The sequence below is a fragment of the Canis lupus genome, chromosome 13 (genome assembly GCF_003254725.2).
Source record: "Canis lupus dingo isolate Sandy chromosome 13, ASM325472v2, whole genome shotgun sequence".
Classification (NCBI taxonomy): Eukaryota; Metazoa; Chordata; class Mammalia; order Carnivora; family Canidae; genus Canis; species Canis lupus.
In genome coordinates, this window is record NC_064255.1 from 5,794,506 (window position 1) to 5,816,890 (window position 22,385).

At 43.7% G+C, this 22,385-nt stretch overlaps 1 protein-coding gene across 1 annotated transcript in view; it reads right to left on the reverse strand.

Moving 5' to 3' along the window:
* The window catches only part of DPYS (dihydropyrimidinase), a 76,122-nt gene extending 54,406 nt beyond the window's left edge, over window positions 1-21,716 (reverse strand). Inside the window, exons 1-4 of the mRNA XM_035707109.2 lie at window positions 21,441-21,716; window positions 6,525-6,683; window positions 3,091-3,270; window positions 933-1,122 (exon numbers count right to left, since the gene is read on the reverse strand). Of these exons, the coding sequence (XP_035563002.2) occupies window positions 933-1,122; window positions 3,091-3,270; window positions 6,525-6,683; window positions 21,441-21,701 (790 nt within the window). The 5' untranslated portion in view covers window positions 21,702-21,716. The remainder of the gene's footprint in view (window positions 1-932; window positions 1,123-3,090; window positions 3,271-6,524; window positions 6,684-21,440) is intronic.
* Window positions 21,717-22,385: the final 669 nt, after the last annotated feature.

Here is a 22,385-nt window from a genome sequence, read left to right on the forward strand (position 1 = left end):
TACTGGGGATAATAATACTTCTCCCTGGGAGAAGTAACCAGAAATAGTTGATAGTAAGACCTTATCGGCTCCTGTGTGAAACTGAGTTTAGTCTTAACACAATATGTCGATGGATTACATTTTTAAAACGCATTCGACTTGCACAAAATCCCTATTGAACATTCATGCAACAAGAAGCAATTTTGACAAAATTAATTTTAGCGTCAATTAAAGAATGCCAAATCTATTTTCATAATTTTATAATCCATATTTTAAAAATTCAGTTTCTGTTTAAAAAGAAAACAAAGAGCCAGGATGATTTATAAGATTATTTCTGACTTCCTGGCTTTTAAACATGAGATGATACGATAGAAGCTACTAGCACATCCTAGGAGTGTCTATTATGTGTGGTGGGAAGGGCTTTGGTTTTAAAATATTAAAATAATTGTCATAAAAATACTATTTGGATAAGTGCTTTAATAGCTCTAATACTCAAGAAAGTATCCCAAAAATCAATTCAATTTAAAAGAAATTTGTTGAGCATCTACTATGTACCATCCTGATTCAGGTACTAGGAGGAACAGTGGAGATGCCTAAGAGACAGGTAAGCTTCTTTAGCTAACCGGAGAGTTTGCTTTTAGCCATCAGATTAAAAAGCGGGCCGCGGATTAAAGAGTGGGGTACCTGTGGCTGAAGGAAATGTCTTGAGGTTTCCAGGATGGTGGAGAAATAACCTAAGGCACAGAAGCAGTCATGAAGATGAGCAGAAAAGGAGGGTAAAACTAGACATGCAGAGGGTGCAAGAAAACAGTGAGGATGTTAATAAAAATGAGGAAGACAAGCTGCAGAAACTCATGTGTGACCTTCTCATAAGCAAAGCAGGAGCTGTGGCCGATTTACTTCACTCTTCAGCTAACATTGAGCTACAGGTGAGCTTCTCGCTCAGGAATTACCATCTCTCCTTGCATCCGCTATGACCTTGGCTGCAGACTTGCTCATCACGTGCACGACGTAGAGAGGGCAGTTCACGGCGCTGGCTATGGTGATGGCTCTCAGCGTGGCCTCTGCCTCCACTGCTTCAGGGCGGCACAGCTCATGGCCCTCTGGCCCTGTTATCCCCAAAGCCAGCATCTTCTTTGCTCCCTACAAAGACAGTGGGAACCGACACATGTGCAAGGAAGGTTTACTGACAAGTACCATTATCTTATTCTAAATTAAATACATGGCCAAGCTTTCAGATCTGTTAAGTGCAGAGGGGTGTGTGTGTGTGTGTGTGTGTGTACCATGTGTGTATTTAACAAACAGAATTTTACCACATGAACATGACACTTAGTATATGTTAGGTTTTCATACGTATATTTCACAATTAAATTATTTTGATTGAAAAGCTAAAAAAGGACACCTGGGTGGCTCAGCAGTTGAGCATCTGCCTTCGGCTCAGGGCATGATTCCCAGGTCCCAGGATCAAGTCCCACATCAGGCTCCCTGCATGGAGCCTGCTTCTCCCTCTGCCTATGTCTCTGCCTCTCTCTCTCTCTCTGTGTGTGTGTGTGTGTGTGTGTGTGCGTCTCTCATGAATAAATGGATAAAAATCTTTAAAAAGGGGAACCCTGGGTGGCGCAGCAGTTTGGCGCCTGCCTTTGGCCCAGGGCACGATCCTGGAAACCCCGGGATCGAGTCCCACGTCAGGCTCCCAGTGCATGGAGCCTGCTTCTCCCTCTGCCTCTCTCTCTGTGTGACTATCATAAATAAATAAAAATTTAAAAAATTAAAAAAAATCTTTAAAAAGAAAAGCTGAAAAGATATGAGGTTAATTCTAATCACATTCTTTTTTTTTTTTAAGATTTTATTTATTTATTCATGAGAGACAGAGAGAGAGGCAGAGAAACAGGCAGAGAGAGAAGCAGGCTCCATGCAGGGAGCCCAACGTGGGACTCGATCCCGGGTCTCCAGGATCACACCCTGGGCTGCAGGCCGCGCTAAACTGCTGCACCACCAGGGCTGCCCTCTAATCACATTCTTATTACTAGCTCAGTACAAAATAAAATAAAACCAAATATTTGAACTCCCAATACTGTTGAAGTGACTCATATTATATAAGCAGCTGTGTTTTTAATTGAATCATAGTTTTCACCACCCTCTGCCCCACCCACTGAATGATATTGGACCAGACATTTTTCCACTCCAAAATGTTATTTCTTGCTTACAAAAAAAGCAGGAAGTCAACACTCCGAGTGGCAAAATAACTGGCCCGGTGTCACAGCTAGGAAGCGGGAACATCCAATTTAAACTTTGGTCTGCTTGAGTTTACAGCTCAGGCTTGCTTCTCATGATCCCTGATTGCCTCCTGACCACCCAGCCTCACTTTCCCTGACTTTAAAGTGAGCTGAGCCTAGGGAGAAAAAAAAGTCAGCTAATATAAAGGGTAAGAGACAGCTTTTTAAATCTTGCAGATGATATACCCTTTGGGCATTAAAAATGGAACTCACATGAGAAATAAATACCATCTAGATTCCTCCAGAGCACATTTTAATACCCAGTTTCTGAAAAGAGTGAGGCTTTAAACAGCACTTAATACACTGCTTAAGTCATCAGATCCTGCTCATTCCATACTCTGGCATTCTGAACCAGCAGGCAGAGCTACTAAAAGAAGAAAGAAAGAAGAAAGAAGAAAGAAGAAAGAAGAAAAAGAGAAAGAAAGAAAAGAAAGAAGAAAAGAAAGAAAGAAAAGAAAGAAAGAAAGAAAGAAAGAAAGAAAGAAAGAAAGAAAGAAAGAAAGAAAGAAAGAAAGAGAGAGAGAGAGAAAGAAAGTGCTGGGATACACAAAGTATTTATTTGAGAAACATGTTTGAGATCTGGTCTGCTTGAGTTGACAATTTTAAATAGCAGACTTGAAAAAGGGAAATCTTCATTCCAATACATATACCACCTGAATAAAAAGAGCACAGACTTAAATAAACCGAATCAAGTATTTCCAAGCCACACAACATTAGTTTCTGAATTTCCATTCTTCCAATGCATAGAATGATTTCACTTACTCGGGTCCAACTATCTTCAGCTTAAGTCACGGCCATTTCATTTGTGGCAAAGCTCTGAGATACAAATGCTCACCTCTGCAATCAGGTCTCCATTTTCAGCGTGGACCAGAGCAATCGCTCCAATTTCCTTGCACTGAGAGAAGGCAGCGTACAGCTCCTCATCCCTCACCATGTACAGGTCCTTATAGGCCATAAACATCTTGAAAGAGTTCACACCTTTGTCTTGGGTAAGGATTTTCATTTCTTCTTTAACCTAAAAGGGAACAACAGTCACACACCAAAAAATGCCATACTTTAATTTAATAATAATTTCAACATTTTCTTCAACATTCAAAATGTTGCATTCAGAAGAGAAATAAGCAAAATAAGAACAGTTTAATTCCAGAAAAAAATGCAGTTAAGGCCTTGTTCTTTCCCCCAGGTTAGACCTCGCTTCATCTGATAAAGGGCTGTTGGAATGATGCTTTTAAATCATGAAAGTGTTCATACCTTGCCCAAAAGTACTTAATTTCTTTACTTGGACATAAAATTGTCAGCATCTATCTCCTGATGGGAGGAAATTATTTTAGAAAATGAAAACAAAGCCCTTTGGCAGCAACAGAAGCAATGATGTCTCTAGGAGGAATCAAAGCTAATATGAGGTAAGGCTTGGGGTTCAGGTCTGAAACCCACAGGATGGACTCTCAGGTGGAGGAGGCAGACGTGGGTTGAGCCTCCAGGTGGCTCCTAGGAGGTGAGAGACTCTGGACGGGCTGGAAGGCTCCTTAGGAGCCTTCAGATGTGCTAAAGGTAAGAGGCAAGGGGAGATCCAAACAAGCTCAGGAACTACCCTTGCAGGTCCAATTCAAGTCTCAATAGAAACTAAAAAAATCAAAATAAAAAAAATGGTAGATTTGACCAAATAAAATTGTTTGAATTTCTATATGGTAACACACACACACCCAACATATGTTCTAGGCATAGGATTATTTCTCTTGGTTGTTGTCTATGAACCTTATAAGATAAAGTCTTAACATTGCAGGTAAAAAATACTACCAACAATTCAAACAGTAAATACAAATGACTAATAAGCATGAAAAAAATGTTAACCTTTTTGCAGATTAAAAAGTGCAAAATAAAACAATGCAATTTTTCCTATTGAACCAGCAAAGTTTACAAATGACTCTGTTATCTGTTAGATTACTCACTTCTATCACTATTTATTCCCTTAGTAATTTTTCTTACTTTTCTCTGTGGTGCTTTATCACCCAGCATGTTATACACTTACTTTTTAATGGCTTCCTCCCCATTAGAATTGCAGCCCCATAAGAGCCAGGGCTTTGTACAGTGTGTCCCCTGCCATATATAGAAGACTGCCTGCTCAATAACTATTTGCTGAATGGATGACTGGCTAACTGAAAAAATATATTTATACACACACACACACATATTTATATAGCATTTCCACAAAGAAATGGAAAAAACATTAAAATGTTGAGAGTGGTCACCAGTTAAGTGATGGAATGAGGTCCAAGATATGTTAAGGGGCAATAGCAAGGAGCAGAACATGATATAGAGTGCCTCATTTTTCATTTTGGGGGTTTCTTTGTTATTTGTTTTTTTTGTTTTGTTTTGTTTTGTTTTTGTTTTTGTTTTACTTTTCTATAGTTTCAAGTTTTCTACTACTGAGTACATTATTTTTATAGTCAGGAAAAAAATGCCTTAAACATTTTAGCATATGCACATGGTGGGCTTCCAAATGCGGGCACCATGGCTTAAGCCTTGCTGCTCCAAAAGTGTGCTACCTGAACCAGTGACACTGGCATTAGTTGGGATTTTGTTAGAAATGCAGATTCTCAGGCCGTGCTCCAAACTTGCTACTATGGGTTGACTTGTCCCCCTAAAATTCATATGTTGACATCCTCACCCCTAGTACCTTAGTACCTCAAAATGTGACCTTATTTGGAAATAGAGGCACTGCAGATCCACTCTTAGGGTGGGCTCTAATCTAATATGATCGATGTTTTTATAAAAGGGGGAAATCTGGACGCAGACACAGGAGAATGCCATGTAAAGATGAAGGCAGAGGATAGGGTGGTGCTTCTACAAATCAAAAAACATCCAAGATTACCAGCAAACCAGGAGAAGCCGGCAAGAAGCATGCACCAGATTCTCCCTCAAAGCCACCAGAAGGAAGCAACCCTACCAACATCTTGATCTCAAACTTCTAGTCTCCGGGACTGTGAGACAATACATCTCTGCTGTTTAAGCCACTCAATCTCTGGTTCTTTGTCACAGCAGCCCTAGCAAACTAATGCATTTACTGAACATAATCTGTATTTTAACAATTTCACCAAGTAACCATTTGCATAGTAAAGTATGAGAAACACTGTAAGGGCAAACATCATCGCCTTTGCTCTGTTATAAAATAAAGAGTGGGAGGAAGGAAAGAAGGAGGGAGGGAGGAAGGGAGAAAGGAGAAGAGCAAGAAGATCCTAAAAGCACAAAAGAGATTAGATGCATCCCTTAGAATGGTGTTTTGGAAAAAAAATTAACTTTTGCTATGGATTGTAAACCTTGCTACTATGTTTGCTGAACTATCTGTTAAAGATTCTTTGTTTTATATTAATTTGGTACCTGAATCCCAACTTTTAGGAGGAAATACAGGCATAAGTTACATGGTAAGTTCAAATAAAGTCACCCGTGTGAAACCCCTTCTGGTAAAAGGATTCTGAATTAAGTCCAATATGGAAAAACATATGGTGGTGATTGAAATTAAAGTAAAAATTTCTTCCAAAGTACACATACACTTTTTTTTATGAACAGAAATAAACGTACTTTAACATCTCTCAAAACTATCTTCAAAATGTTCCTGATCTGTCCCTTCCTTGTTTTTTCTCCAGATATTAAACATTTCTTTTTTTTTAATTTTTTAAATTTATTTATGATAGTCACACAGAGAGATAGAGAGAGAGAGAGGCAGAGACATAGGCAGAGGGAGAAGCAGGCTCCATGCACCGGGAACCCGACGTTGGACTCGATCCCGGGTCTCCAGGATCGCGCCCTGGGCAAGGCAGGCGCCAAACCGCTGCGCCACACAGGGATCCCGATATTAAACATTTCTAATGGAAGTTCTACTCTGTGGGAAAATATCACTTAGAAGAGCCTGGAAATGTTAAAATTGAGACGTTCAGTACTTTAAAAAGTTACAGTAAAAGATTTTATAATTCATGGATTATGTATTAGGAAAGGCTATTGTGAATGAGTACAAAGGATTTATCCTACCATCTTTATATGCTTAAACATTTTTTTTTAGTTTTTCCAACTGATAATACTTCATAGGATTCCAAACTCCAAAGGTACAAAAGAATATGCAAGGAGAAGTCCTCCCTCTAATTCTGACTTCCAGTCATCCAGGGAAGCAACTGATATCACCATTTCTTACGTTTTGACATTACCAGTTTCTTGATATTGCACAGAGCAAGGACTAGGAGACAAAATGGAAGAAATGGACCCCTGGTGGTTCACCTGGTCACTCCACCATGTCACGGCCACATGAAGGCTGTAGTCACAGCAGACTTTGGGATCAGCCCAGCTTCGCCAGGTCTCAAATGCCTGGATGAGGGAACCGCCTTTCTGAGGAATGGCAAAATCAATGATCATGGTGGTGCCTCCTGCAAGGGCAGCCTGGAATCAGAAGAAGATTTCAACAGGTTAGCCATCAATTATCTAGCTGAGTCATTTATCTCCTTGAATGCTACGTATTTGCAAGCTCTTGGGCAAGCTTGATGAGTCTAGAAAATTGCACAATGATGCTGCCTTTTTAAAAGACCCAGAGGGACATGGGGCACCTGGGTGGCTCAGTTGGTTAAGTGTCTGCCTTTGGCTCAGGTCATGATTTCAAGGTCCTGGGATCAAGCCCACATCAGGCTTCTTGCTCAGTGGGGAGCCTGCTTCTTCCTCTCCCTGACCCTTCCCTGCCTTTGTGCATGCTTACATGATTTCTCTCTCTCACAAATAAATAAAATCTATAAAAATAAGTAAATAAATACCCAGGGGGGACACGAATAGACTTTTCACAAATTAAAGTTGGAAATACTAAAATTGCTGGAACTGCTTCTGAAAAATGACATATCTGATGAAAAGAAAATGGCCCAAACAAAACTGAGTGAGGCCTAGAAGGAAAACCTGAGATGAACAAATGGAGAAGATGCAAAACTTTTTCTTCTCCAGAAAACTGTGTTTATTGCTGTGAGATCCCATTTCATTAGAACCAGTTGGTGAATTGTATCTCCACCTGCCCCATGCTCCATGCAGAATTGCGGGAGACTCCCACAGTGCCCGCTTCCCCTTCATTCCCCACCACCAACGGGTGACCTTTGTCTCTCCTTAACTCCCAGCTGGCACCTCTAATCCATCACCACTTCTCCCTCCCATTTTAGTTCAGCCTGTTCTCATTCTTCACCCTGATGTTTAGATCTCAAGTTTTGCTCCGGCTCCCTCCCATACAAACTCCTCAGTGCAACTAGAAGTACATTCCAGAGCATGGATGTGACCACTTGACTCCAAAGGTTAAAACTGAATGCTTCTCACCACCTCTGGAATGAAGTGGAGTCCTGTTAACATCGTCTACAAGGCCCCACGTGATCTGACTCAACTCATATTTTCCTTGATAGGTTATATTATAGTAACTTATGATTAATTTTAAAAGTTGTCTTAGTGTCTTTGATGAACTACTGAAGTTGATTTTACTTAAAATAAAATCACAAGGTGGTTAATGTGCTTTGAGCTGCGGTAGTCAAACAAGGTAGGTGAAGAAAACAGAGCAGAGGTACAAAGGCTCACTGCAGTGGTTAAGGGCACTGACCAAAGAGGCTGACTCACTCCAGGGCAGGAAGCTCAGATTCAGCACTTACCAGCTGAGAAGGCATCAGCCTGTCTCCCAAGTTCCTCCACCAGCAACCCCATCACCCTCCCTGTTAACGCTGTAAAGCCACCCAGATACACCAAGTGATCCCATGTCCTACCCAGTTTATTAGCTCTATTCTTGCTTACTTCAATAAATTTTTATTTTTCCTAAGTCACTTAGCCCCACTCCAATTATTTTTGATCTCACAAATCTCACTTTTTGTACAGGATCCTATACTTTATCTCTACTTTTAGATAACATTGCCTGATTCAAGGCAAACAGTACGTATTTGTATTTCTTAAGAAATCCCCATTGGTTCATGACAGTAATGACAATACTAGAAACAAAATCCTCAGGCTCTGTATTTTTATTTGAATGCAGATTAATCTTCCTGCCTTCTTTCTTATTTTTATTTTATTTATTTTTTTGCCTTTTTTTTTTTTTTTTTGCCTTCTTTCTTAAAGTGTCTTCGCAGTGTATCACAGACATTCCTTGAGGATGAAGGGCATTTTTTTTTTTTTAAAGAAAGTGTTGTTAATTAGAACATTAGAAGAAAATACTTATTTAGTGTCTACTGAACTATAAAATCAAGCTTAAAGAACTATTCTTTCCATTCTTTCCATATTAAAAGTCTTCTACATTCAGGATGTGGGCAAACTAGATACACTGCTGACGGAAATAAAACAAGATGACACAGCCACTTTGGAAAGCAGTTTTTCAGAAAGTTAAACATGGAGTTAACATATGAGCCAGCAAGTCTAATCCTAGGGATATGTCTCAGAGAAATGAAAATAGGTCCACACAAAAACCTGTACACAAATAATACTCTGAGCAGCATTATTCCTAATAGTCAAAAAGTGGAAACAACCCAAATGTCCACACACTGATGAATGGATGACAAATTGTGGTATATGAACACTGTGGAATCTGAGGAAGCAATGGCATAAGCTGCAATGTGAATGAACACATGCTGAGCAAAAGAAGGCAGTACAAAGGATCACATACTCTAGGATTCCACTTGTATGAAACATCCAGAAGAGGCAAATCCATAGAGACCATAAGTAGGATAGTGGTTGCCTTGGGCTGGAGGGGTTGTGTCAAGGTGATGGCTAAGGGGCACTTGGTTTCTTTTTGGAGTGATAACATGTTCTAACACTGATTGTGGTGATGATTGCATAATTCTAGGAATATACTAAACACAACTGACCAGTATATCTTAAGAGGCTGAATTGTATTATATAGGAATTATATCTTAATGAAATTGTTACCAAAAAAAAAGTTCTACTATGTGTAAGCCATTAAATGGAATGAGAGGGGTGGGAGAACCCACAAATAATCAGACAGAGTTTCTCCACTTGGATGTCTATCATCTGGAGGGGGGATGGAAATATGCATTAGTAATTATAATAAAATAATCAGTTCATAATGACAAGTGGCGAGTGTACTTCTACAATAAGTGGTAGTATAGAAAATGTTAAGTGGAGTGGGGGTAAAAATTGCTAAGTTCCTTAGAAAAGGCCCAGGGGAAAGGTTACCAGGAATTCAGAAGAGGAAAGGATAAACAGACCAGAGGAAGTGTGGATTTAAATTAGCACTAGGACACACACATGAGGTTGCCAACTGGACAATAATATTTAACTTGCAGTGAGCATTTCTTATGTGCCAGGAACTATTCTGATGTTCTAGATGTTCTAATTTTTGTAATCACCTCACCAGATCTGCAGCAGGGAACACTAGCCTCATTTTAGGGTTGAGGAAACCCAGCACACCACTCTTAAATAACTTGACAAAGGCGGGATTGGAACCAGGTCATCAGGCTCCAGAGCCTGTGCTTTGAGGAACAGCCACCACCACCGGGTCACTGTGAGGAAGGACTCAAGTGGAAAAGTCAGACGCTCAGTAGAAAGTGGGAAAGGGCAGAATTAAGACCTAGACTAGGATTGATGTGAAGCATTGGTTCCAACAAAAGGAAGGCCAAGCTGTTGGCAGGGGTAATAGGACCCTGTGAGCAAGTTCTGACTGGGATGACTGATGGTTGCAGAGGAGGGAAAGGAGCTCTTGCGTGCAGAGGGAGCATGAGTTTGATGTGGAACATCCCAAGTGGGTGGCACACGTCCACTTTGTGTATTTGCACACAGAAAGAAATGCAGACCCAATACTGAGGAGCAATTGAGGCAGAAGAAGGTTGTGACACTCACCTTGGGGAAGATGTCTGAGGGGTCCTGAGGTTGGCTGAAATGACCCCCAAGAGAGAGAAGGGAGGCATGATAATATAAATCACAATAAATGCCCCAGAACATTCCAATACTTAGCAGGAAAGCAACAGGGCCAAGCCAAGACAAACACTTACAGTGGCTGTTTCTGGGTGGCATGATTGCAGGTTGCTATAAATTTCCCTCTAGTTAAGTTTTATTTTTATTATTTGCCAACTTTTCTATAACAATGCACAAGTTTTATAGGGAGAAAAAAAGACTTTACCGATAGATGATAAAAACGCCTGTGTATGCTATGGAAATAAAGTACAGACTATTGACAGTGTTCTTGCCAGACTGCAGATGTGATAATGGTCAAAGGGCCATTTTCTCAAAGGACAGTAGATCAAAACTCCTGGTGCTACAATTTGAAAGCTCCCAAATAAGGATTAGTCACACCTGCTCCACCTCCCTGACTCCCCCAGGAGCAGGGAAGAAAGAGGAGACTGTCACTTACTTCTCCTCTCTTTCTTCTTGTTCTATTTCTCCTCCCTCCTCTGCCTCCCTCTCCTCGCCTCTGAATGGAAACAAATTTCAAGAAGCTCTAGTGAATGGGAGAGGTGTGGGTAGAAGTACAAAAAAACACAAAATCTGCCAGGTTCCAAACCATGGGGGGCACAAGCCACCTTGGGTCCTGAAGAACAGCTGCCAGCCACTGTCTGCACCCCAGCCTCCTCTGAACCTCCTCCCTCCCCCTCCCCTGGTCTCTCTGGTTACCCACAGTCCTTTCACTGCCCAAGGTTATCAAAAATCCCCAAGTATTATTTCAAGACCTGAAATGTCCCCTTCCTTTCACTGGATCCGGGAGCCATGTGCCAGAGCAGTGGATCTGTATTCCCTAAATAGAGTGTGAAGGAGATGTGCTCCTCCCAGGAGGTATTTACTTCTTCAGAGAAGGGCTTGTGAATGCTCAGGCCTGGGGTAAGTATCTTATACATATTAGCCCATTTAATTAAGCCTCGCTGAAGTCTGGAGAGGTAGGAATGGTTTTTACTTTATAGTGGAGGATACTGAGGCTCAGAGATGTTGAATGACTTCTCCAAGGTAGCATAGAGGAGCATATGACTCTGAGGGGTAAGTCGCACCGTCAGCCTACTCTGGGCCTCAACCCCTGTGCAGGCCATTTTTCCTCAGCCACTCTTCCATCTTGTAGGATTTGATTTCCAGCCAGGTCATCAGTGAGTCACTACTTTGAGAAATGCAGAGGTTGATAAAATGAATCAAGCACCTAGGAAACCAAATGCCTTACGAAACAAAACAAATCCCATCAGACCGTGAATCAGAAAGCCACAAACAAAGCAGTTTTACAGAGCTCAGTTGACCTTCATCACTGTGACAATCGCTATTGAAATAATGTGTCCCAAGAAGATTTATAAGGAAGGGCCCTACTCTAGTGCTTCTTTACCTGCACACACCTACTGGCCCTGGAATAATCTCCTTAATTCAGCAAACCAACTGGTCAGAACATCACATTTCTAGCCCTCCTCAGATATTTTAGTATCTGTTTAACTACTTTTACCATCAGACGCTTTTAGGTTCACTACGCAGACATTCATCAGGCTTTACCCAACATTTGAGGAATGAAAAAAGGTTCAGCAGGGGAGGGAGAGCCAGTAAAGGGTGAACATTTCTCTCATATTTCTGAGTGAACCTGAATTGTTTCCTTTGTTTTTACTGTTGATTGACTTCACTCCACTTTATTTGTCAGATAGCCAAACAAAATGTATTTACCTTATCTAATCTTGGCTCATAAATCAATTCTTTCAGCTCCTAATTACTTTGGCTGTTCTCCCTTGAAAACTTTCCAATTTATCTAAAGCCTTCTTTTGGGTGGAGGAGAACATGTGCTGTATCAGATGCAAATGTGGTTGAACATAAACTGAGATAAACTCCAAAGAACAGCCGGGTCACAGTGTTATATAACACAAGGTTCTATTTAAGAATGCATTAGGTTGTAAATCATTATAGAAAGCATCTCGAACATTGTCTTCCTTTTGACGGTGTCACCAAATTTTCATTTCTAAGTTCATCTTGGAACAACTGACTTTGTCTCATTAAAATCAGTCATAAGACCTGCTCAATCAACCCAAATAAAGCAGAAGGGAATCCAAGAGGACATCTGAGCCTCAGGGAGAAACCCCTGGACTGAATTCTCAGCTTTCTCATAGTCACTAAGACTTATGAAAACCAACTTTATTACCCCAATTTATGTTCCAATTCCGAAACACCTTCGGCTTTGTAAGGTCCTTGAGTCTATACTGCCTGTCTCCTTGGGTCCTTGAGTCTGAAATATTAGCCACACCATCATTAATCCAACTGTGCAAGCCAGACTGAGGAGACTCCTTGACATTTATCTCTCTTTTTCTTGACATCCTCAGAGCCAGCCCATTGGGAAGCCCAGCTCTCCACCCAACCCTACAAATTCCATGAATCTCTTTCCTTCCTGTGTTCTCACCTCTGCTGCCCAGTGCTATCTTACATCTCCCAATTGAACTAGAGCAGTAGTCTCTTCACTGTCACCTCGTCGCCAGCCATGCTTGCCACTGCCAATCTTATATTGACTTCCCTTTGCCCTTAGGATGGAAAAAAAAGACAATTATTACACATAAGGCTGAACTTTAGCTGACTCCTCTGCTTGCTCTTGGGTCACCTGCCTCCAACCCACTCGTCCCACTCCAGTGACACCATTCCTCCCTCTCGTTGGAGAGCTCTGAGCTCCTTTCTACCTTAGAGAAAGACATTACTCCTGCTCTTCCCTCCCCAGCCCCTCTTCTACTTGATCCAGTGACTATAACCCTGGCTGCACACCAGCATTGTCTAGGGAAATTTATCCCATCCCTCTGAGATCCTCATTGGGTGGATGTAGTTTCACCTCTGTATGCCCCATGCCCATTACAGTGCCTGGTATATAAATGTTCTTTAAATGTTTAAGGGAGAGTTTATAAAGAAAACCACAGTCCCAAGATGGGATCACTTATGGTAGGCCAAGTCACCAAACCAGCTTAAAACCTAACCTAATTGCAGTTTAAGTCTCCCTCAGAAATGTAGTCAAGAACTTTTTGGTCAGCACCAGTGAGGTAATCTGTCACACTCGCCCTCTCCCAAATAACTTCCTTCCCCACACTCCTTTCTATAAAAACCTTCCATTTTGTAGATACCTTGTAGCTTCTTTCTACTTGCCAGATGGCATGCTGCCTGATTTAGGAATCGCTTAATAAAACCAATTAGATCTTCAAATTTACTCAGCTGAATTTTTGTTCTTTAACAGGAGAAAGGAATAGAGGGATCAGTGAATTTCCCCCAATAGGTGGGAGATGGGATAATTTTGATGGTTCACTTTAACAATAGCAAAATGGGAAAGCAGTGTTAAGTTGCATGTTAATATGACATTTCTTTAAAATATTGCTAGCCCTACCCATGTAGTTTCCTGGTTCCTTCTGTGAAAGTGTTAATGCAGAATGTAGACCCTGAGAGCATATGAAAGCTAAATGCTCAGTTGTGTCCAAAGCCTATCAATTAATCAGTGTTAACTAGGATTGTTAATACAACAGATTGTAATCTATATTTGCCTCAAATGATTTCTTGTGTGTGTGTGTGTGTTCTTAAGATTTTTATTTATTTGAGAGATGGAAGAATAAAAAACACACAAGCAGGGGGGAGTGTAGAGGGAGTGGGAAAAGGAGAAGTAGATTCCCCCCTTCCCCCCGCAGAGCAGAGGCACAACACTGGGGCTCTATCCCAGGACCTTGGGATCACGACCTGAGCCAAAGGCAGACACTTAACTGACTGAGCCACCCAGGGACCCTTGATTTTTTGTGTTATTGTTTGTTTGTTTTGTTTTTAAAGATTACACTTTGTTTTACCTTTAGCTTTTAAGGTCTTTGTTTTTATGTGTAAACAGACTCTCAGGGTTTGGGAATGCATGATTACCATGACAACAACTTCTCTATTAGATGTAATGAAACATAACTGAAGAAGCGTCCTCCCTCAATTTGTGACTTGACATGTGATAAGAAGAGCACAAAGTGGAAGTGAGCAGTAGACTCTGGGTAGGTGCTCACTTATCAGTCAAATAGCTTGCTCAGAAACATACCTTGTGATGCAGCAAGCCATCAGGACTGGCAACCTCACAAAAGGAAAAGGGAACAAAGACCACCATGGTTCTCATCTCTCTTAGCCCAACCACAGTGCCTGCCACTTAGTGGGTTACCAAGAAATATTTGTTGACTGAAATAATAGAACCTAACCATTAACTTGAAAAATCCTTATTTAGGATTGTTCCATATTAGATGGCAGTGACAGGGCCCAGAGGAGTCCACTGTGCCGTAAAAATATTTTTTTAAAGATTTTATTTATTTATGAGAGACACAGAGACACAGGCAGAGGGAGAAGGAAGCAGGCTCTATGCAGGGAGCCTGACATGGGACTCGATCCCAGGGCTCCAGGATCACACACTGGGCCGAAGGCAGGTGCTAAACCACTGAGCCACCCAGACGTCCCATAAAAACCATCTTGAACTGAAGGTGTTTAAGAATAGGTGTATGTGTGTGTATGGGGGGGAGGGGTGAACTCCCTTATCTGCCTAAAAGCAAAGACTCTCAAAAGAATTCAACTGTAATGAATCCCCTTCTAGGAAGTTTCACCACCAGGAAAGATTGTGTCTTAACACCTGAGACTGGAAACGTGAACCACACCTCAAGAGACCCTGTCAGAAACTATCATATCTCCCACCAATTCTCTTAAGAGTCCATCTGTCTTCCTAAAAGCCACTTGTCTTCCCATAAGTGCCCTTTCTAATCCTCTTCTCTTATTAAGGTCATTTATTTTCCCATACATGCGCTTCTCCCCCTTCCTTTCCCCTGTTAAGGTGGGTTTATTACCCAAAATTTTAATTAACCCTTGAGTCACATTTTTTCTTTGAACTCACAAGTGCATGAAAAATTTAAAGACCTGTCTTTTCTCTTGTTAATCTGTCTTTTGTTGGTTAATTTGCATGCCTCAGTAACCAAACCTAAGAGGTTACAGGAAAAAGTTTTTCTTTCCAACAACAGCATCAGGGAAACCTTGATTTCTACACTACCTTTGTTGAACATTAAAAACATCTAATCCAGGCAAATGAGGAAGGAAACAAGCAGTGCCACTTAAAGGCATGGAGAACTCAAGTACCAAAACTGAGGGAAGACAAGTCCTAGATTCTGTAAAGTTCGGGGAAGGAATTCCTAACACACAACACCCTCAGTAGGGCCCTATCAAATGGTTTCAAAACCCATCAAGTGGTTTCAAATTAATCTTTGAGATTTTTTTTTCTTCCTCTGATTAGTTCCAAGATTAACTCTGTAATCAGTAAAGAGCTACTCAAGGAAATCAGAATTATAAACTCTTAGAGCTGGAACATGCAAACTAATAGCACAATAAGAATATTCAAATCTCAGCTTCACCAGCAATGAAATAAATTCTTGTTTAAAAACATTAAGAAATTCTATGTTTTTCCTACTAAATTGGCATTGATTTTTTTAAGGTAGCAGCTACAATTAGCTAGGATTCAGTGAAATGGGAATTAGAATGTATTGCTCGCGGAGCACAAACTGAAGAGCCATCTGAATATATGTATTAAATTCCTTCAAGACTGATCCAATAATCTTTGGTCTAGCCATTTCACTGGGGGGAGGGGTGATTTCTAAATCCATTATCAAGAATCTGTGAGATGATTTATGTTCCAACCTTGTTACAGAAGCAAAAATAAAAACCCCTGGAAACCACCCAAATGTCCACCACTGAGAAGATGGGAGGGAGCTATTAACAGTTTGTGAAACAGAATGAAAAATGAGGCACGGGGCGGGGGGCGGTGGGGGGGGGCACTTGGAAGGAAAGATAAATCTGGTTTGGAACATACTGAATACAGAATGCTTGTGGGATATCCAGGCTGTGAAATCCTCAGGCAGAAATAGAAGTCTGAGGCACAGAGACACCAAGACCAGAGTGAAAGCTCTGAGACTCAGCCTCTGCAAGGATAACAGAACCATGGAAATCACGTTCTCCAAGGATAGTCAAGGTCCCGTGGAAATATGTGATGAATAAGGCTGTCTCTGAAGAGTATGCAAAATTTAGTAGAAAATGTTTATATGCCCCCCCCCCAAAAAAGAAAAGCATGAAGACACACAGGAAGCAAAATGTTAAATTATAGGTGACTTAAATATTATTTTTCTTTACACTCAACTATATTTTCCTCTTTTAAAAAAAGAAAACTAATATATATTGAGCATCTATAATGGTCTAGCATTTTCCCAAGGTCTGGATAATGAGTAACATATTGTTTTTATTACTTCCAACATTTTTTTAAAATTAAAGTTGTTCTTCTAACCGATGCATCATTAGACAAACAAGGAAATGTTAATAACCCTGATATAAGAAGTGACTTGCCCAAGGTCACACAGTCAGCCCAAACAGCCTCAGAAGCCCAGCCCTGAGCTCCTGCAAGCAACAGAAAAGGGGATTTGGCTTGCAAACAAGTTTCCTGAAGCACAGTTCTCCTACAAGGTGAAGAAATTCTATAAATACACCACAAACGCACGCTTAATCACATACCTTCCACTGCCTTATTATAAGTAATCATCTTGATGGCACTTTACCAAAAAGTTCCAGAGCAAAGTATAATTTCCTTTCTTGATAACTTTGAAAGCTTTTTGTCTTACACACAAAAAAGTGTTCTGCGTCTTTTCCCAATTAAAAAAAAAAAAAGATCCTTCCACCAGTTACTGATGCTGCCAGATTTTTATTTATTTATTTTTCAAAGTAATCTTTTTAAAAAATTTTTTTTAGATTTATTTATTTATTCATAGAGATGCAGAGGGAGAGAGAGAGAGGCAGAGACACAGGCAGAGGGAGAAGCAGGCTCCACGCAGGGAGCCCGACGTGGGACTCGATCCGGGACTCCAGGATCACGCCGTGGGCTGCAGGCGGCGCTAAACCGCTGCGCCATCGGGGCTGCCCGCTGCCAGATTTTTAATGTGAATCCACCTACTCCAAGCTGCATATATGTCTGAATATCAATATATGAAAACTAGCCAAGCTTTTGTAATTTACTCTCTTATCATAGAATGTAGTAAAGCAAAGTCATAATTCCTTCAACTTTACCTAATTCACAATATCCACTTGAATAAAAAATCCCATTGTTTTTCCTCATGGATATTGAATTACAGGAAGACCACTGTACATGTAGTACAGACCAACAAGATGAAATATGATTTCTTTAAAGCAGAACATTACTTCTATTAGTTACATCAGATAGAAAGCTTTTACCTGTAATTAAGTAAATCAATTATAAGCTTTAACTCAACTCTGCCATAAATTAGATTGACAAAACATGTAACCTTTGGTTGACCTATATTTCGTTTTTTAAATTGGGCCACATCCCAATCTGGTGATCAATAACCAGGATACCACAAACAGGATCCCTCCTATGTGTCAGACATTATAAATGATCAGCCTTGTGCATGCAGAACGCAAACATTTGGAGCCCATCTCCTGAAAGCATCATATATCATTTTTCCTTTATAGCTTTCTGTACGTAAGGTACCCATTTCTGTATGGCCATAAATGCATGTACAAATGCCTCAAAAACCTAATGCCTGAGATGTGTATTTATTTTGATAACCTCTAGCTTTGGGAAGGTGAAGGGCTACTGTGTTTCTCAAGGATGACTGCTCTATTTTGCAACTTACCCAGCATTTTCACTGCATCATCTGCCACTAGGACAAATCTAAAACATCACGTTTTCCCAATAGTTTCAGAAAGGAAGAGAGCCTAGTAGGTAAGAGCCCTAGCAATGGCAGGCAGTAAGGAATTTGAAGAGTCCCATGGTCACTTACTGGTGTCTGACCTTAGGCAAGTGACTCAAATTTCAGTTTCCTCAATTGCAGAAGGAGATAATGGCACCGGAGATTGTTGGCAGATGATGCAGTTTCACACAGTGCCTGGCACACAGTGAGTGCTTAATAAAATAAATGTTACTTCAATACTATTAATACTATTGTTTTCAATATAATATACAGCACCAGCAGCATCTACAAAAGACTTCTTTGTTTCTTTTTCCCCCAAAACCAGAAACTCCAACATTGCCTTGGGAATTATTCTGAAGACTACAAAAGAGGACGAGGTGATTCCATAATGTTCTCCTTTCAGAACTCAAGCCGATACTTTAATGCTCTTTAATGCTCGTGTTTATCTATATTTACCCATCTGGTTCCCTTTTATGGAGTCTCCTCTGTTTCTGGGGGCAGGAGAGGTTATCTCCTGGGATCCAACCAATTCTGAAGTAGACTTTTGTAACTTAGTGTCTTTGGGAGTACTGTTTAATGTTCAACAGGAATTTAGCCTTTGCTAAATCTTTGACCTGAACATCTCTGACCATATTGCTTAATTAAGACCATCCTGTCTAATTAAGATCCTAAGGTCATGAAGAACATGTTTTTTTGTTTGTTTGTTTAATAGCTGGACAACGTTTAAGTATAGAAACACCTAGAGAATCAGCTGGTGGGTAAGTTCTTTCAGATGTTGATGACTGTAGTACCATAGTATGCTTCAAAGATCTGCCTTCTCATTTAGAACTGTAAATCTCTCCATGTTTAGGAATACACAAATGTCCAAAGAACAACAGACAGAAGACTAAGAACCACCTTCCAGGGCCTTATAGCATGCATGCACCGATAATCTTGAGAAAGATAAGGAATGTTCTTCCTTTATTTTTTTAAATAAATTTTTAAAGATTATTTATTTATTTATTCAGCAGCGACACAGGCAGAGGGAGAAGCAGGCTCCATGCAGGGAGCCCGACGTGGGACTCGACTCCGGGTCCCCAGGATCACGCCCTGGGCTGAAGGCGGCGCTAAACCGCTGAGCCACCCGGGCAGCCCAATGTTCCTCCTTTAGAGCCTTCCAACTCTGCTTCCTGGCTTTGGGAAGGTGAAGGGCTTCCCAGGTTCTCTAGAACCCTGATGAGAAAAGGGAAGATGATGAGGGGAAATGATGCTAGTGGGCCTGGCAACTGCTGGTCCTAAGGAGCGACTTTGCACCTGGCAAACGGGTGTCAATGGAATGCCCTGCCATCAGCAAAGCACTTTGTTAATGATGAGCCTGTGATATGAGAAAGTGTGTGTACTGTAACTGAAAGCACCAGGTTACAAAAGTTCACTTACAGGTATCACACACACATACACACACACACTCGTACATACTTGCATAATATGATCTCAGTTATGTCAAATAAAGCATACTAGAAAGCGTAAAAGCAATACACCAACACAGAGATTGTAGGTAATATATTTTTTCCTACTTTCCTAATATCTTTTTCTCCAATTTTGTACAATCATGTATTGCTTTTATATCTGAGAATTGTATTTAAAACGTAAAAAATCAGTTCATTAAATTTCAGGAAATTTTCCTTGTTAACTAAAGGGCAAAATGGATATTCAATTTTCACAACAGATAATGGTATGTTCTACAAAAAAACTTTGACCACTGCCCTGATGATAAAAGTTAATAATTAGTAACTCAGAGTAGGCTTTCCAACTATTGAATTGAGCAGCCCACCCCAGATCTCTCTCTCTCTCTCTCTCTCTCTCTGGGTCAAATTGTTGTTTTTTCTATCAAACGTTCTAGTCAATCATACATGACTGGGAAATGTGGAGGGGTGTGTGTGTGTCGAGAATAAAACTACTTGAGAGAAGTTAGTGAGGTAAACGAGTCCAGACTGCTTGGAAAGCCTGCACAACCAACACCCGGACTAAGTAAACTGTTTCACACACGAAGGTTTAGGCCTTAAAGATATCAATACTTCGACTCTGGAAAGAGCTTTTTTTTTTTTTTTTCTCCTGCAGCCCCAAAAATCAAGTCTCAAGGAGGGTGAGGGCTTGGCGTGAGCCAAAATGCTGAATGCGGTTTTAACTTTATGGCGCTGTGAGGCAGCCTGGTTCACCTCTAGATCTCGTTTTCAGGAGCTTTGGAGAAACGCTTAAGGTTCTTTTCGTTGACCAGAGCCCCTGGGCCTTTGTGTCTAGAGAAACCCACGCGGCGGCCACCTGGGTTTGGCGGCCTGACCCTCCTGCGCCGTGGGCTAATAGATGCAGGTGCCCCAGCAGCGAGAATCAGGTCCCTATTTGACGTCTCCTGGGCAAGCCGGTTAGGAAGAGATGGGGCCAGGCAAAGCAGGAGAGACTCCTAACTGGGAAACAAAGGGTTGCGGAAGGGGAGGTGGGTGGGGGACGGGGGCCTGGGCGACGGGGGCTCAGGAGGGCACTAGGTGGGATGAGCCCCGGGCGGATACAAGGTATGCTGGCAAACCGAACAACTCAAGTCCCATCCTGGAATATTTCTCTTGCAAGTTCTTGTCAGGGCCGTGTCTTTTCTCGTGCAGGGTGGAGGCCGCGAAGCTGAGCACCTCCCAGCCCTGCCCAGACCCGTCAGCACGCAGCACAGGCCGCGGCCTTGGGGGTCAGGCCAGCAACTCCTGGGTGAAGGGATCTCTCCTTTGGTTTTGGCTGGAGATGGAACGCGGGGAGATGGCTGGGGGCGCCCGCTAAACCAACAGGCTCTGCGGATACCACGAAAGCCCGCGGGCCTCCACAGAATAGGGCCGCGACGGGAGCGGAGTACACGGGGCTGGGGGGGCTCAACTCGCGCGGTCACCCCCCGGGAGGAGTAGAGGGCGCCTGGCTCGGCCTCGGCGGGGCGCCTGCGACGGTCCCCGGGCTGCGCTGGGGCAGCGGGACAGGCGCGGAGCGACGAGGCGCGGAGGCGTCGGAGGGGCGGAGGGGCGGAGGAGCGGAGGGGCGGAGGGGGCGGAGGGGCGGAGGGCGCGGAGGGGCGGAGGGCGCGGAGGGCGCGGAGGGCGCGGAGGGGGCGGAGGGGGCGGAGGGGCGGAGGGCGCGGAGGGGCGGAGGGGCGGAGGGCGCGGAGGGGCGGAGGGCGCGGAGGGGCGGAGGGGCGGAGGGCGCGGAGGGTTGGAGGGCGCGGAGGGTTGGAGGGCGCGGAGGGGCGGAGGGGGCGGAGGGCGCGGAGGGCGCGGAGGGGGCGGAGGGGGCGGAGGGCGCGGAGGGCGCGGAGGGGCGGAGGGCCGGAGGGCGCGGAGGGCCGGAGGGGGCGGAGGGGCGGAGAGGCGGAGGGCGCGGAGGGGCGGAGGGCGCGGAGGGGCCGGAGGGCGTGGAGGGCGCGGAGGGGCGGAGGGCGCGGAGGGACGGAAGGGGCGGAGGAGGCCCCCCGGGGCGCCGGGCGCGGCGAGGCGGGTACCTGGGTGCCCTGGAGGAAGTCGTCCACGGAGCGCGAGCCCATGAAGGGGAACTGCATGTGCGTGTGCGTGTCGATGCCCCCGGGCAGGACCAGCTTGCCGGAGGCGTCGAGGACCCGCAGGCCGGCGGCGCCCCCGGGGGGCAGCAGGTGGCGCCCGAGCGCCCGCACCACGCCGTCCTCCACCAGCACGTCGGCCGCCTGCGAGAGGTCGGCGTTGACCACGCGGCCCCCGCGGATCAGGAGCCGCGACGGCGCCGCCATGGCGGGGGGGGGGGGGGTGGGGGGTGCGCGGCGGCCCGGTTCGCGGCCCGGAGAGTGGCCCCTCGGCTCCGACTCCGGCTCCCGCCCCGCGCGCCCCGCGGGCTTATCCCTGCGCGCGGGCGGCTCCACCCCGAGGGCCGGGCGGGGGCGGGCTCCGCTCCCTCCCCAGGGCGCCGTCGCCCCAGCCCAGCCCAGCCCAGCCCGGGGTCCCGTCCCCGGAAGGGAAGGTCTTTAGAAAAGGCACTTTGGGGAAAGAAATCCGCCTCATCCCTTCCCCCGAAGAGGAACGTGTCTGTCCAGGACACGCACACCCGCGACAGGGAGCGCGAGGGGCCGGGATGCGCCCCGGGTGGGAAGTTTAGAGGAAAGGGAAGGTAGACTTTGTCTTGAAGAAAATTAGCTATAGAAGGTTCACAAAGAAGCATTTGAACCCGGACCTAGAGGGCACAGGCACAAAGAGATGAGGGGTGGGGAGAGGGGTGACGTCTCGGTCGTGGGAACAGTGTGTAAAGGCTTGGGGGGGTGATGGCAGGTCAAGTGCGAGAGGGCTAGAAGCCACAGACCACCCCTCACCCTACAGGGGCGGAGGAGGACAAGAAAACCGAAGAGAGGAGGTCAGAGAGAAGGGGGAGGAGGAAGCACTGCGGGAGGGAGGCCAGCAGTACAGAATTTCAAGAAGGCTGC